At 43.9% G+C, this 17,500-nt stretch overlaps 1 protein-coding gene across 11 annotated transcripts in view; it reads left to right on the top strand.

The window, feature by feature from the left end:
* LOC126998780 (protein C-ets-2-like) overlaps positions 1-17,500 on the top strand; it is a 267,281-nt gene that overhangs the window by 235,715 nt on the left and 14,066 nt on the right. For 10 of the 11 annotated variants that reach the window (XM_050860815.1, XM_050860812.1, XM_050860813.1 and 7 more), the window contains 2 exons: positions 9,497-9,820; positions 13,710-13,739. In XM_050860815.1, coding sequence (XP_050716772.1) covers positions 9,497-9,820; positions 13,710-13,739 — 354 coding nt within the window. The remainder of the gene's footprint in view (positions 1-9,496; positions 9,821-13,709; positions 13,740-17,500) is intronic. The other variant, XM_050860811.1, reaches the window with a different exon arrangement.

Below are 17,500 nucleotides of genomic sequence, written 5' to 3'. Positions count from 1 at the left end.
TTTTTTTTTTTTTTTTTTTTTTTGTGTGTGTGTGTGTGTGTGTGTGTGTGTGGTAAGTAAAAAGGTCCTATAGAGTGAGGTGCGACGCGAGGATCACCGCGGTGGTGAGGGTGGCTGTGGTGGTCCATATCACTGGGTCGGGGCAGGACACCAATCTTGAGCAGCGTTTCTAGAAGGTTGAAGCTGCCTCCGGAACTTTGTCCGGCAACACTGTGATGATGGATTAGAATAAAGAGAGAAGGAGAGAGTAAGAGAAGCAAGAAAAGGGTGAAGTCAAGGAGGTCGAGTTGGTGTCGCTTCCTCGCTTCAGGAGGAATGTCATGGCAACCCCCGTGAAATGCGAATGACAAGCGTTAACGGCCATTACTTTAGGACCTAACAGCACTTGCAGCACTTGGCGGGGCCGGATGTGGACATGGGCCCTCCACCCTTGTTTGTGAAAAGTTGGTAACCCCGACTCCGCCCCTCCTGGCCCACCACCACCACTACCTTGCCACCCACCGCTACCACCACCCACACTCTCTTCATGTAGCATTTTTTTGATTTCTTTCCTAGTTGGGGGTTTCCTATATTTTTCCTGCTTCTTATATGGTTTGGTTTAGCCAAATATTGCTTAGTGAACGTGTCTTATAAGGCCATACTCTCTCCTTACATTCTCCTTTCGTTTTCCCTTTTCTATACCCGTCCTATCCCCATCCACTTTGACCTTCCACTTGTTCCCCTCCTCTTTTCCCCATGTCACCTTTCCTCCCCTTCCCGCTACAAAATCTCCTGCGACGGGAAAATGGTAAAATGAGATAATTGATTTTACTTTTCAATATAACTTTGCACCATTAAATCTTTTAGGCACATCCCCCATCTGGCAATTAGCAATACATACTTCATGTATTCTTAAAGCAAGTTCTGATATTTTTAGATCATTCATACATGTAGTGTACCGGTTTTTCTTAACTTCGATATCAGTGATTTTCATTGTTTTACGTAATCTCGCTCAATCATGCCTGACGCGGTGTGAGGGCATGATTTGGAATGACATGGGTGGGCGTTGGCGCTGATGCTACTGGTGCTGGTGGTGCTGGAATATTAAAGCACTGGTAATGACTTGTAAGCCAGACAGGTCATCGCGTGATCAAGCATATGAACGTGGAGGTTAAAGTCCCACCGGATAGCAGAAATGGACGGATGGGAAGGGAGAGAGGGAGTGCGGTAAGGCTGAGAACAAAGTGTGAGCCAGTGTGTAGGGTGTGGAAAGGGAGAGAGCGGGGTGGAGGAGTGTGTGTGTGTGTGTGTGAGAGAGAGAGAGAGAGAGTTAATTTCAACTCCATACAGTAGGTGGTTAAAAAAAAAGTAACTAGTATGGAAATTAGATACCGGGATTGTTTATGCAGGAAATTAAAAGGCTATGGATCATACGGTAGAGAAAAGCTAAAAGTTATTGGGAATGTTATTAATTTCAAAGAAACGTGTGTGTGTGTGTGTGTGTGTGTGTGTGTGTGTGTGTGTGTGTGTGTGTGTGTGTGTGTGTGTGTGTGTGTGTGTTTGCTTGTTTCAAAACACCGTTTTTGCTATTTTGCAACGGTATTGTATGTTTGTGCAAATTTTATTTTTGTTTAGCTAGTGTCTCATTCATTACGTAAAGCATGTCCTAAATACCACATCACATGCAATGTCAATAGCGTCTACATCAGGCATCGTATCTAACCATACAATGGAAGAAAGGTTTGAATGTTTTATCGCCCACAACAAGTGTCAGTTAGTCAAAAGAGAACCACCAAGGGCATACAGCCTGCTTCTCAGAGCGTTTTTGAAGATTGCCACCTCATTAACGATTGACTCGCTAGTGGTGAAGCCTACATTGAATTGTGCTAAGAAAACATTTCCGTCCGCCCAAGCTACACAATTCCCAACTGTTTGTATGCAGTAAGAGCAAGTCGTAAATGAGTGCTTGTCTTTCACAAATTCGAGCACAGAAACTGTTGTAAACGAATGCATAATTAAGCATCCTAAACAAAACGTCACGTGTGTGAAGTGCACATGGAAAAGCTAAACCAACAACACGGCATGAGAGAGGCTTTGATTCGAGTTTTCGGCCCAACATCTAGGCCACCACAGTGCAGTGCGCCCTCGCACAGAACGCTACTTTAGATATCTGCGACAGGACCATTCCTGACCTTCCCCACGGGGGATGGGATGTGTATTAAGGAAGAGTGTACATCGCGACGTCCTTGAGGCCCACCGAGACGCTGTGATGGTCCCGTTGTTGGACAGTTGACTTCTTCCTGACCACAACAGCCGGATGTCCTGCGCTTGCCTTGAACCCGCTCGCTCTCTTTTCCCAAGTACCACTCTGCCTTCCGCCTTTGGCTTTATCTCCTCCTTCGTCATTTCCTCTGTATCTTGGTTGTCAAACTGTGCAAAGGTGTTTTCAATCAGACCAGCTCTCATGCCGCCTCTCGCGTAAGCACGCTCATCTGAGTCGGGTGAATAACCTGATTAGCCTCTACGACGTGCAGGTGAGATGTTCTAACTGATATACGCAACGTTGAAAATAAGGCTACATGTTTCGACCATTGTACCGATGGGGCTCCCTAAGGGCCCTAAGGGCCTGCTGCAGCCCGTCGGTGGCGCAGCCGAATATTGTTTTGTAGTGATGCCGATTTTCATCTTGATACTTGGCTCATTATGTATCTAGTATTATCAACATTATTATTATTATTATTATTAATAGCAGCAGCAGCAGTAGTAGTAGTAGTAGTAGTAGTAGTAGTAGTAGTAGTAGTAGAAGTAGTAGTAGTTGTTGTTGTTGTTGTTGTTGTTGTTGTTGTATCATTACTATTTTCATAATACTTTCATTGATAATACCTGTATCAGGCTAGCAATTAAGAAATGAGTCGTTATAATGAGGGAGGCAGCCCTGGTTGTGATAGTGAAGGTTGGAATGTTAATGGTGTTGGCATAGGTGAGGATGATTGTTGTGGTGCTGGTGACTAAGGCTGGTGGTGGTAAAGGCTCTGGTGGTGATGGTGGTAGCAGGGCTCTATCGAGTCACTATTGGGACCCTCAGCATCCTGTCTAGATTCAGGCTCGAGCTATCAACAACACTTATCACTTGCTTTATCGCCCGTGTGAAGAAACGCAGCGAGGAGCTTCAACACAATGATAATAAGACAGGAAATCCCAGCGGAGAGCGACGATAGCTCAACCAGCAGCCAGACTAACGCTAGCCCAACACACTGGTCTGCTACACATAACAAAAAGAAAAATGGCGATAGCATGATGTCTATGAATTACATTTGTGTAACTGTTTGAATACTTTTGAATGACTGATAATTACTTATTTGACAAACTTCTGAGAACTTATATGGTTCGTGGGTGACCTTGATAAACGTCAATCTGGGTCGGTGACGTGGCAAAGTAAAAGCAATCAGGAGAAGGCTTCTTCCTGGGCTCTGTGGTGAGGTACTCTTAATACAGTGTATTCCCACACGCGCACACTCACACACACACACACTATAAGGTGTATGTATATATTTACAAATGTATGCATGTATGTATGTACGCATGCATGTATGCATATATGTAGTATGTATATACGCATGTACCATTGCATGCTCTCACACTATGGTGACTAAACTTAAGGTAAAAATGTGCTCCCACCTGGGATATGGAAAGTAATAATATATAATTAATATGTACATAAAATATTTACGCATTTTGTTAGATCTTTTTGTTTCTGCATGTAGGTACTGCGCCCATGTCAACAAATCTGAACACTCATGTTAGGAATTTACAAAGAAATTCATAACCCAGTCTCTCCGTAACAAAATAATTTGTTAAATCTTGAAAAAATCAGTAAAGCGCAAAGACAATTATATTTTGTGTCGTATTTACACACACACAAAAAAGATTGGATAGTTTTATATGCCATGATTTGAATACCTCATTGCTTTAAACTTGTCTACTGCTGCTCTTTCCCAGGACACAGAGTGTCGCTTTTATATAAGAATATTTCTACATGTGGGACAATAATCTCTTTATGTTAATACGTCATGGCAACACTACAAGTGCCAGGGACCACCAGCCAATGAGCAGGAGTATCCTCAGTCGTCCGAGGGGCCGTCCGTGGGCACCCTCCTCTGTGGCACTCCTTCGACCATGCCCCTTCCCCGCCCCTCCCAATAACTTTGATTGTATTACAAGCACAAAAGGTTCACTTTACATCAGCCTCTGTGCCACCCATCCATCTCCCCGCGACAATTCCAAAGACAAGAGATTCACGTAGCGTCAGCCTCTGTGCGTTCTCCTTTTATCTCCACACTTCAGTTCCAAGACGAGAGGCTCACTTTACATCAACTGTTGTGCTCCACCTTTCATATTCAAGCGACAGTTCTTCTCATCAACGTGTACATGCTCGTGTGTTCTGCTCGTGTCACCGTGTTGTGGAATGTCCTAGGTCAGAGGGGTATCTCGTATCCTTGCATGGTGGACAAGCTTGGATTGGAGGCGTGCATCCAGTGATATCCAGGCCACGAAAACGTCCCCGCCACCATGAGTGTGTGCCACCGCAGCCCCATCCACCTCACAAACTACCTACCGTATTGGCTCTACGGTAAAGTGTTAGCGGGGCGCTAGGAGAGAGAGAGAGAGAGACACACACACACACACACACACACACACACACACACACACACTACGTAACCAACTGATTAACTAACAAAAAATTGCTAGGAGTAAGTGTGGTGGTAGTAGTAGTAGTAGTAGTAGTAGTAGTAGTAGTAGTAATAATAGTAGTTGTTGTTATCGTTGTTGTTGCAGTACTAGATATTTTTGTCACAATATTGATAAGTAGCTCTTTCGAGCACGCTCTTCACCCACCCCAGCCCTCACAGCCCCTCACTTGCTTCATCCATATCCTCACTTTTATGCTAGAAGGAACTACATTAAATTCATGGCTACGGAAAGTTGTTTCCAATAATGGCAACATAGCTTTTTTTAACAGCAGGTGTTGTTTGTGTTGGTTGTCAATGTCATAGTAAGTAAAATAACCATTTATTACCTTCTGAAAAGAATGAACGAGGAAACACAAGAATATTAGAATACCACAAGAGACCAATCGTCCTGCACACGTTAGCTCCAGAGAATCAATTATTTACCATCTCTTCTTCCCATCCACACGCACACACCCCCCCATACATATATATATATATATATATATATATAAATATATATAAATATCAATATATCTATATATATATATATTTATATACCAATGTATATATATATATATATATATATATATATATATATATATATATATATATATATATATATATATATATATATATATATATACATGTATATATATATATATATATATATATATATATATATATATATATATATATATATATATATATATATATATATATATATATATATATATATATATATATATATATATATATATATATATATATATATATATATATATATATATATATATATATATATATATATATATATTATATATATATAATATCTATATATATATATATATAGATATATATATATATATATATATATATATATATATATATATATATAATCTCTTTTAACCGTTTAATCATTTTTGCGCGAACTTCATACTTAACTGCTTAATTCATTCCACTTATCCATTACCCAATTCGGGTAGGAGCATTTCCTGGATTTATCCACTTTGCATCCACTGCTACATGAAGGGTACATTTTTTTTCTGAGGTTTTCAAATTATGATAAGGGAACGATGGTGAAGACAGACACTTTAGCCTGAAATTATCCACTTTATATTCATTTGTTTTATATGCGACCCTCTTTCTCTTTAAATGGGAATGATAAATATGCTTTTGCAATGGTTATGTTTGATGATGGGAGGATGATGAAGATGGACATGGTTTTGTAGCGGAGGTATTTGTGGTGATGACCGTATGCATAAAAAAAAGTAGCGATGGTAACGGGTATAGCAGTTATAGCAACGATGACAGTTATGGCTGTGGTCCGTTGATGTTGATGATGCTAATAGTGGCGGTGGTGAGTAGTGTCATCATAGTCTCCTAAGCACCGCCATTAGAACGCCTCATCAACCTCGCCTCGTAGTGACGTGTGCGGGGTCGAGGTGGTGTTGACAGGAATCACGGACGCCACACTCGGCCGACCCACACCAGTCTAATGTCAACAGAAAGCTCTCTCTCTCTCTCTCTCTCTCTCTCTCTCTCTCTCTCTCTCTCTCTCTCTCTCTCTCTCTCTCTCTCTCTCTTTCTTATGACAGTAATCTCTTTAACAAGAAGCTAAAGTTACTTGTCTGCCTATCTATCACGTGTGTGGTCGAGCCAACACCCCCTGTCGCGGCAGTGGTGTCGTTTAATTGCTTCCAGTCTGTTCTAGGAGGGAAGAGTGTGTTTGCTCTCAACGCTCTGGTTTAACGCCGCTTTTGGGATTGTTTGCACTCATTAGGAGGTTTACGCACAAACAAAGGCTCTGTGAAAGAAGGCGTCGCATGTGCCGAATTCAGACTCACTCCTGCACAATTTTTTCTCGTTTTTTTTTACGCTGTTATTTCCCTTGCATTTCCTTAATGATTCAAAGAGGACATGTAAGAAATATTTGTTTGCTTGTCTCACTGGAATTAATTATTCTCTCACAATATCTTGCATATCCACGACCAACATGTAAAAATAGAACACACTGCACATCTTGGGCACTATCCTTTTTTACCCTCTGACTGTACTTATACCTCGGTAATAATGTGCGAGAACCTTTCTGCCAACGTTGGTGCGGCTGCCATATTACGATTCTGCGGCCATTACGTTCCCCGGGTCAGGTAATTGTTGTGTCTTCCCGTTATTCCCAGACACCAAGAGGTCGCCCCTACTACCTTTCTTACTCCTGCCATCTTACTTTTTTTTTCTATTTTACCTCTTTTTCCGCCTTTCCCTTGCTTCACTTATCAACAGTCTCTGTAGTGTCCACGACCACTAGTTGTCACATTATCCTTCATTTGATTTTTTTGCGAGGGACAGGTGAGAATCGCTCACCTGATGTCTGACTTGCTGAAATGAGTTGAGTTACAACTTGTTTGTGACGTAAAAACGACCGTTCACCTGCAGCGCCACTTCACCTCTCCTGAAACTCAGCTTGCCCTCCCGCCACTCCCCGTCACCTCCAGGCTTTTCTACATCGGAACTTCCCAGAGACTCCCCGGCGGTCACAGCACCTCCCTCCTCCCCCTCCTCCCACATCAACTCTTAACCCTTCCTCCTCCCCCACTATTCTTCCTCCTCCACCTGTGCCCTGCGGCCACCTCCCCCTTCCACCTGCACCTCGAACGCCTCCCTCCTGTGCCTTACCCTAGTCATTAGTTCCGGGCGGTGAGTCCAAATGATGGAGGTAAGTAGCGTGGGGCGACAGCCGCCGCCACAAACACACAGGCTCCTCCCTCTCTCCCTCTTTCCATCGCATTTCCTTACTCGCATATTCACTCTCTCACTCACCTTTCCACAAGCAACTTTCATTACTTACGTGGTTTTCTAGCCTACCTCTGCTTAAGAGGTAAATTATGTAAACCTAAATTTGTAGGTATTGATCTAGTGTGGAGACAGTTCCATGGAGACTTCAACACCTTACCATATAAAGTAATCCTCTCTACTTGCAGCCGCCCTCCGGAAGTATCTCACACTCGAGGCGGAAGACGAAACACCAAGCTTGGTGTATTAATGTGGAAAAGATCCAAGGCTTTTTGTGTCACCATGGGAATGACAAACTTTTAATGACTGCAACGTGTGGAGTCAACTCAGCTGCTTAGGAAAACTTTGCCGTAATGATACACTTGAAGTTGAGTCCTTGCCTCCCACCTCACCAAGCTTGCTTAGCTTTTGGGGTGAGGAAGCAGAGGGGAGACGGGGGCGTGTGAATTACGAGCATGAGCCATGGGAGGAAGAGGGGGAGGAAGGAGCCAGAGAGCGGTGGTAGAGGCGGCCGCTGCCTCAAGGTGAAACACCGCCCGGGGGGAGGCTGGAGGCGCCGGGGGTAAAGGGCACCCGCTGAAGGGGAACACGCCTGGGACACCACACCAGCACTCTTACTTCCTCTTGCCCGCGCCGTCGCTATCCGTCCCGCCTACTACTTCCTCAGGCCGCCGCCCTCCGTGCCCGCGCTGCCCCCTAACGCCCCGGGTGCTCCCTCGGGCACTCGACTGGTCCCTTGTCTTCTCCCATCCCTCGAGGCTTCCTGTCTCCCCCAGCCATTTTATATCCCGCTGCAGACAACATTTTGCGTGTCTCGGGTACAGTCGACCACTTTATGACAAAGTAAGTTTTTACCCTCCGTGTCGGTGCGTGCCATGTCTGTTAACATGCGTGCTGTGCGAGAACGTTCCCATCAGCTTGGTCCTCGTTGATTTTCTTCGCCCCCTTCTTTTCCCTTTCTCCTACCTCCCCGCAAATGGGAAGGTAGGGAGAAGAGGATGAAAACTGTCTGTGATTATGAACGTCGCTACTTGAAGTCTGACACCTGCTGTTGCAACAGTTTTTTTTAGTATGAAACAGCTTTTCACTGAATGAGAAGTATTGAGATTATAATTCGTTTGTGATACAAAAACTCCAGTTGAGTGTTGCATTAATTCCCAGAAACAAGATCACTGTGCTAATATCTTGTGTTTGCCTCCGGCATAATGCGGCAGCAGGAAGTGAGGAGCGCCCATGTGACTGGCATCCCTTGGAGGTCATCTATTGTTGCGAATACTCATTGATGTTGAAGGTCCTCGCTCAACCAAACAGCGTTTCCCTCTCTCCCTCTAGTCCCTTATATTCTTTCCTTCCTCCATGCCTTCATCCCTCCCTCCCTCTCTGATTTCCTCTTCACACACACAGCAAAGCAACTCTCATTGATTAAGCGGCCAAGTGACAGTGATTTCGCATTTCTGTAGAAAAAAAATCCATGTTGTAATGAATGTGTGTTGTTACGTCTTTTATTTCTAACGTAGCAACAGCAGCAGCAATAGTAGTAGTAGTAGTAGTAGTATTTTCTATATAGTAGTAGTATTTTCTATATAGTAGTAGTAGTAGTAGTATTTTCTATAAAGTAGTAGTAGTAAAATATTTGTCCTTTCTACGTATTACTGCTGCTGCTGCTGTCATATTTGACTGTCTTTGTAAAAGTAGGTGATTGTTTTCTTTGGTCTTGTTTTTGTTGCAGTAATGATAAAAATAGTGATTTATTATTATTATTATTATTATTATTATTATTATTATTATTATTATTATTATTATTATTATTATTATCATTATTATTTTTATTTTTATTATTATTATTATTATTATTATTATTATTAGTAGTAGTAGTAGTAGTAGTAGTAGTAGTAGTAGTAGTAGTAGTAGCAGACGTATTAGTAACAGCAGCAGCAGCAGTAACGTCAATAATAAGACTCCTATTCTCATGCGAATGTTTTCTTCCTTCATTTCAGATGTGGAGGAAGAGTCTGCGAATCTGGCCCACGTGCCCTCCACCTTTCACGAGTGCTTGCCGGACTTCAACGAGTTCCTTGAAGGGTACGGCGGCCCCATGCCCGAGCACCGCCTCAACCCAGTACTCACGCCGAGCTCTTCATCCTCCTCGACGCACGCCCCACCGCCACCCTCCTGCGTGCCATCGGCCTCCCTTCCTTCGCAGGCAGCCGTCCCCTCCACAGCTTCGTCTTCCTCCTCTTCAGCCACCACCACCTCGCCATCCAACACGTCCTCCACCACGCCTCACCCGCCGCCTACACAATCCCTACACTACCTTGACGGTCAGTATATATGCCCTGTTTAATTCATGGAGTTCTCAAATCAACCATCTTCCCTCTTCTCTTTTCTCCTCCTCCTCCTCCTCCTCCTCCTCCTCCTTCTCTTTCCCCTCCTCATCCTTCTCTTTCCCCTCCTCCTCCTCTTCCTCCTCCTTCTCTTTCCCCTTCTTCTCCTCCTCCTCCCCGTTCCCCCTCTTTTTGTCAATGCCTCTATCATATAAATCATTCTTATAGAGCTTTATCTTGCCTCAGCTCCTCCACTTCACCCACCACTAAGCAGCGAACACCTTCACCTTCACCTCCAAAGAGTTTTTTGTATCATAAGATTCTCTTAATTTAGTTTTGTTGGAAGATGTTTTCCAAATATCAATTATAACCACGTATTCAAATGTTTTATATATATATATATATATATATATATATATATATATATATATATATATATATATATATATATATATATATATATATATATATATATATATATATATATATATATATATATATATATATATATATATATATATATATATATATATATATATATATATATATATATATATATATATATATATATATATATATATATATATATATATATATATATATATATATATATATATATATATATATATATTTTTTTACGTCTGAGCTGTCACCTCCGGATGTTCGATATTTTTCGCTCCAAATTCTACTTTGGAACCACGATACTTATCCATGCCTTTTCCGTCACTTGTACATTACACACACACACACACACACACACACACACACACACACACACACACACACACAGTAGGAAAGAGGGTGCGGAGATGGTGGCGCCACACTCCAGTCATGTTTGCCATTGGCTGTAGGAGAAAAAAAAAGAGTTGCTGGAATGAGCCACTTTACGTGTGGAGCGCTCGTGCTGGGAGGAGGCGTGAAGACCCTGACCGTGAAGTGAGCCACGAAAGGTCTGGCCAGTAATTGCTTATGTAAATTTCCAGAGAAGTGCAAAATCAAGGCAGAAAGTAAACACGCTGGAGAGTAAACTTGAAAAAGGGTAAAGTAAAAAAAATACATACTAAAAAAACACTCAAAGTAGAGGGAGTCACAATGTTCATCGAGAAGCGTTCGCCGATTTATCTTTCAAGCCCTCTTCCAAGGACTCCAGCAGGCTGAACCAAGCCTTGCCAATACATCAGAACGACGCGAAGACCGTGACGTGAATATTCTGTTTTTAATCGGTATGGAGCACGCACACACACACACACACACACACACACACACACAGCGAATCGGAACAAGATCTGCCTGGGAGGCGGAAATCTAGCCGACATGTCTCTGCTGCATGTGGTGATGTTGCGAAATATAGGGGCCAGCTGGATAACTATGAGCTGCTGACGAAGATTATGTATTGACTGTTTGCTTTTTTAGCTATACTACAGTGTATGGTTCATGATATGTTGAATAAATGACCAGTGAATGATTGATGAAAGAAAAAAAGAGCGGATGTTAAGTAAAAAATATCGAAACAAGAAAGTTATAATATCATGTTTATTTAAACATATTTACAAATTTAATATTACAACTTTACTATAAACATGTGATCATCCTGAGGACTGTGTTTAACAATAGTGGGGGTTGGAAAGGAAAGGGCAAGTACATCCTGAATAAGTGATAAGACACATAAGGATGAGGGTGGAAAGGGCTTGAAAAGGAAGAGGAGGAGGAGGAGACAAAGGTTAGTCACTCTCAACAAAGCAAGGAAACTCTGAGGCCGCTGACCAGATAAAAGATAGCAGGTTTTGATTGAAGCGACCCCTGACGTATTGGAGAAAGACACGTAAGAACAATCAGACAAGCTACAACAAAACTTTACGGCGACAGTCAATCCAAATTAATACAGTGGTCTGGGTGAGCGACCCGACGCCAATAATAACATCCCCGACAGGCGACAACAGGAGCAGCAGGAGGCGGGCGGGTGGGTGGTGATAGGGGAGGCCGATAGTGATGAAAACAATGATAGTGATGATGATGGAAGGTGATAATGAAGGTAACGAGTCCCGGCTGGGATGGGCGTGCCGGCTTTGCGCCATGAGAATCGCCGGAAGCTTGGCCAGCCGAGCGGAAAAAACGGGCAGGGGGAGATGTAAGAGAGAGATTATAGAAAAAAAGAGTGGCGGAATATAGTCATGATAAGACTGAATTAGTAGGCTACAGAGATGTGATGTCGACTTGTTGATCCATGACTGTGATGCTTGTTGAGAGGTACTGTGGGGTAACGCGGAAAAGGAAAGATTGTGCAAAGAATCCTATTCGTATAGAAGTGAGGTGCTGCAAAACGGAGGAGGAAGAGGAGAGTGGAAGGATAGAACATAGAAGGCTTGATTTATATAAGGAAGTTTTTTTTTAATATTGTAATTCCTAAACAAAATGGTATCGAGCTAATTGTTGCATCTGTGTAGCTGCGTCCCTGATTATGTGCGATGTGTGTGTGTAATTCACCACGGCTTGATCACGAGTTGGACTCGCAATCACCAGCAACAACCCTCCCGACAAGAGCAAGCTCATTATAGTCGATTTCTGGGTTCTGCCAGGACATCCACACACCAAAACCCCATCCCTCTTGCTCAAGGGGGGGTGGGGGGGAAAGTAACCACTTCTTGTGAGCGGGAAAATCCCGGCCTGAGCGGGGCTCGAACCTCCGCCTGTCAGGCCGCGAAACCTGACAGCGCAGGACTTTTAACCATTGAGCTACGGTGTGTGTGTGTGTGTGTGTGTGTGTGTGTGTGTGTGTGCTCATATATACCGATATATTTGATAGAAAACAACAACGCCGAGGGTATTTTTTTGTGTACCGTTTTCCTGAAGGAAGCTGTGTGTAGGGTGTAACGTTGCCACTTGTTGCTCGAATTTCATGGTGTTGAAATGTTAATTTCCTGCCTCCCCGCCCCGCGCCGTGGTGAGACTGAAGATTGCCTCTGACATCTTCCTCTTGTTCATCCCGGGACTCCTTGTTCCTCGCGAAAAGTTTTAGTTCCGCATTTCATTGTAGGATGTTTACATACTAATGAGACGCGTCATTGCGTGCTGCGTCACTCTTCAGCTTGCCTTTTGTTTCCCGTGCGAAGCTCCTCCCCTTGATCCTGACGTCAGAGGTTCCTGTGGGGTCACTTCTGCGCGCGTCCAATGACTGACAACCCTGTAATCAGTTGCCACAGCCTCACCAAAGTCTTTGTTTTCCTTCGTTCAGTCCTTACATACTAAATAAAAGATTTTTTTATCCTGCATTGAGTGTATGAATAAAAAATATAGGCCAGCCTTTCAAATGAGAGGACCTTCACCTAGCGCAAGAAAATTAAGAGGAAGTGGTCTGCGGAAGTCTGTATCTGGTAACCGCGCCGGCGTACATGTTGGCCGGTCGTCCGCATGTCACACAAAAGCTTTAATTGAGCGGCATCACACGTCTCGGGACTTGCGCTCACACGCGGCCTCTACCAGCCCCACTCCGTGATCTGTCACTAGCCACACACCTCACTTGAGCTCTCGTGCAGCAGCGAGTAGAGGTGACGGGAGCGTGGTTGCTCGCGGCGCGGCGACAGGATCAGGGACAATCGTAAGAGACACGTCGCACTCTTCACACACTGCCTCACCGACGCACGGCGCGAGGTGGCAACGGAAGACTTCTCCCAAGAAATTCTCCCATGTTTTAAACGTGTGACGCGGAGCGTTCACAAGCGCAATTTTTGTGGTTTTATTGATGTGCTATAATAACTGAGTAATCGCTCGTTCTGCCCAGCGTCGAGCGAGCGGCAGTGAGTGGTAGAGTGAGAAGGGTTGTTGGAAGGTGGAGCGATGTGCGAAACATTTATAAACTTCACTGAAGACTTTTCATATCGAATTTCAGACAACAGAAGAAGGGCATGGAGCAGAAACGGTAAGCCACGCCAGCCCTAGTGTTTGTAGTCTAGTGTGTGTACCGTCTTAGTTTGTCACTACTCCTACTAGTGTATGTATGTGCTGCCTTGTGCGCCTGGTGTATGTTTCCAAGTATTTACTGTCTACGCTGCTCCTTGTGCTTAACGTCTGTGTAGTCCCAGTACTCTAATGACTTAGTGTCCCCTCTAAGTATAGATCCGTTGATTGTACGCCCTGCTTGTCCAGTGTGCATTATAATATTTTAGTGTAGTGTTCTTTGCACGACTTTAATACCTAATCTTATAACAAGATATGTGACTGAGAAGCACGACATTTCACTTAATACGCTCGTTGCATTCATTTTTTTTATATATAAATTGCAAGACTTACTAATGAAACTCAGAGAAAACAGTAGGAAAAGATGTTTTCCATGTTTGCATGTGTTACAATATTTTTATCTACGTCTTCCACTAATTAATCCCGACTGTCACAGTTGGGTCCTCGGTATATAGTGTTAGTGTGTTGCCCACCGATTATTCTCTGCCGTGCATGACCATTCATAATTTATTCAACAGTATTACGTATGACAGACGTCAAACAGCTGGAAATTACGGGGTATTTTTTATCATTGTGAATTTAATCCGATACACATAATTGCAATTAAAAAACACGGAAAATAACTTCTTAATCATTAATTAATATGATCTTAAGAATAGACTCCTGGTAAATTAAAAACTGGAGGAATCACTCCTTCATCTTTACCGTTGATTCTTTCGTTAAAACAGACACGCAGAAATAAGGGGCAGCCGTTGCCGCGTCGCTGCGGAAAATAAGAGTAATTTTCAACATTTCTGGTTTGATTTTATTATATCATAGTGTTGGCTTCTTTTCATAGTAATCATTTAGCCTTTGATCTTCCTTCAGACCATATAAATAAGAGACCTGTCATACCTGTAGCACCTCTGTCACACATTGCCTGACCGTTTGCAAAGAATTAGTAGGCAGTTTTTGTAAATATGAATATACATACATACATATATGCATACCGTACATATATACATAAATACACACACACACACACACACACACACACACACACACACACGACCTGCATGCTGTGGGGAGGTGGAGGGCGTGCATAAAAGACAATTTAATGGATGAGAACGAGATTATGTTTTTCCGAAATGTATTGACGAATGAGAATAAGAGACAGGCTGCAGCCGCATCGATGAAGTTAGAAAGGAAAAGTGTGTGAGGAGAAAACAAATAATCTAGGGAGGAGGTTAGAAAGAGACAACTTAGTAGAGGAGTTTTGAAAGATGGCAGGTAATTGGAGCAAAGAAGTGAAAGAAAATGAATATGTACTCAGAGGGGATCGCTTTAAAATATAAAAATGACAGCTAGGTGATGGAGAAAGGCGACGGGGAGTGTGGTCGCATGATACTGTGGGGCGGGGCGGAGGGCGGCAGGTAGTGAGGAGCCCCGCGATGAAGGGCAACAGGTAGAGCCCCACCGGAAGCCCTATTGTGGGATCGACCATGCTTCGCTGCCCCTGTTCGAGCCACCATCCCGCCTCTGCCTCGACGCCCGCCGCGCCACCCTCGGCTCTAGGGTGGGCTAGCGGTGAGGCGGGTGCTATGTCCCGGCCGCGTCATGGATTCGTCCCTCTGCCTCGACGTCCAGCCAGCCCAACCGGACCTAGGCTCTTACGCTAGGGAGATATATTACTCTTTATCTTGGAGTGTCGCTCTTTTTCTTTCTCTGCCCTTCAATAGCGATATCAAAACCTCTAATCATAAGTGGACTGTGAGTAGGATTTATTATTGTGTTTGGGTAACATTTCAAAAAAAGCACTGAGCTCTCCTTGGCCTGCTCCCTCCACCCATTCACCGCCACCACTTTTCACATCTCCTTTGATCATGATATGGTGGTCACTTTGGAGCCACTTCCATTTTCTCCTTATTCTGCTTCTTCCTTATATTCACCAATCCCGTATTACATCCCGTAAATCGCACATTGAGGTGAGTTCGGTATAGAATTTTATATATTCAAGCAAGATGGCGCCACTGCTAACACTTGCCTACCCCATAACGGGCTAGGGCCGACCACCAGGCCCCACCGAGAAAGCCTACCGGCGATATAGGCGGAACGTTAAAAATAAATCGTTTGTTGTCTCAGGCTGTCTCACTGTAGGATGCGCGATGCAGTTCAGGAACAGATGAATATGGTAAAGGTAGCAAAACCTTACACCCTCAAACATCCAGTCACTGCTGAAACTCACCCACTTGCCGGGTATCGAGGAACTACACGAGTGGATGGGGCAGCTATGATTGAACCCCATGGCATATAACTGGGAGAAAGATAAAAATAAAATATGGAATGCGCCTCATCTTGCTCGGACTCTGCGTACAACGCCTATTGTTCACTCAAGACCTGACCCTGATATCCTCACCTTCCCCCTCTCTGCACCCTCTTCACACCTTGCTTCTCGCTCCTCCCTTCGCTACCCTCCCTGTCCCCTCTCCTCCACCGGAACTCGACCACCGTTTTCCAAAGGATTTCCGTAAACTTGGACATCCGGGGGTCGTCGCCGCATCCTTCCTCTCCCTTCCTCTCATTTTTTTCCTCACAGGCAATCGATTTTCTTCTACTATTGAATGTTGTTGCTCTGCTGTACTTTTAATTTTTATCTTAAATTCAGTGATTGCTCTGCTTTCCTACCGTCAAACTCTTAAGGAAAGGTGTTAGATAAGTTAGCGCGGGGGATGAACGGACGGAGGAGGTAAGATATGAGAGAGAGAGAGAGAGAGAGAGAGAGAGAGAGTTATGTTATGAAGAGAGATTTCAGGCATGTACGTATTCCTACTTCAATCTCTTAATTTCTCTGACCCCGCGTGCGCGTGGCTGGGTCACGAAGCCGTGCGTCTTTCTCATCGCCTTTTTTTTATCACCAATCATCATCATCAATTCTCATAGTACGCAGCTTCCTCCTCAGCCTCCAAACTCTTGCCCCTGGTCTTCACTCCTCCTGCTTCTCCTTTTCTGATAAATCTTCCTTCTGCTCATGTGGCCCATCCTCTTTATTTCCCTTTATGATTTCAAGCTCTCTAAATGACCTCTCATTCATAATTCCTTCAACATTTTCTCACATTATTAACACGGCAGATGAGTTTCATATCGACTCTTGCGACACCCACCAGGATATCCGGTGAATGCTGAAGTAGCATCACTTCCGCCAGTTATCCACCTATTCTCAGCCCCGATACATGAATGAGGCTGCTCCCCATGACCAGGTAGCAGTCCTACGGGAGGTGGGCGAGCCGGGGTGGGTAAGGGAGCTGATGTCGGGGCTGCCTTTGTTCAATGTACCTCATTGCGTCACATTAAGTTGAAAGTCGGGTACAGTAGGGCCGCGGAAAGCAAGTTCAGAAGAGCAGTTAGCATGAAATATCGATAGATACCGATATAGAAAGATAGACAGATAGGTAGGTAGATAGATAGATAGATAGATAGACAGATAGAGATAGACACACACACACACACACACACACACACGGATCTTCTAGTGCAGTGGTTAGTGCGCTCGTCTCACAACCAAGAGGTCCTGGGTTCGATTCTCTGGCGGAGTGGCAATCTCCTTTAATCCGTGCCCTGTCGACCTAGCAGTGAACAGGTACCGGTAAGGTAGGGTGTCAGTCGGGGGTTTTGTCCGGCCTCCCGCGTGTGTGCGGCTGTGAGGTTTCAGCTTTATCCGGAAATCCGTCACTTCTGAGCTCCTAT

The sequence above is a fragment of the Eriocheir sinensis genome, chromosome 15, assembly GCF_024679095.1.
Source record: "Eriocheir sinensis breed Jianghai 21 chromosome 15, ASM2467909v1, whole genome shotgun sequence".
NCBI classification, from domain to species: domain Eukaryota; kingdom Metazoa; phylum Arthropoda; class Malacostraca; order Decapoda; family Varunidae; genus Eriocheir; species Eriocheir sinensis.
The sequence above is the reverse complement of the archived record's forward strand: the minus strand, read 5'-3'. Positions and strand labels throughout refer to the sequence as shown.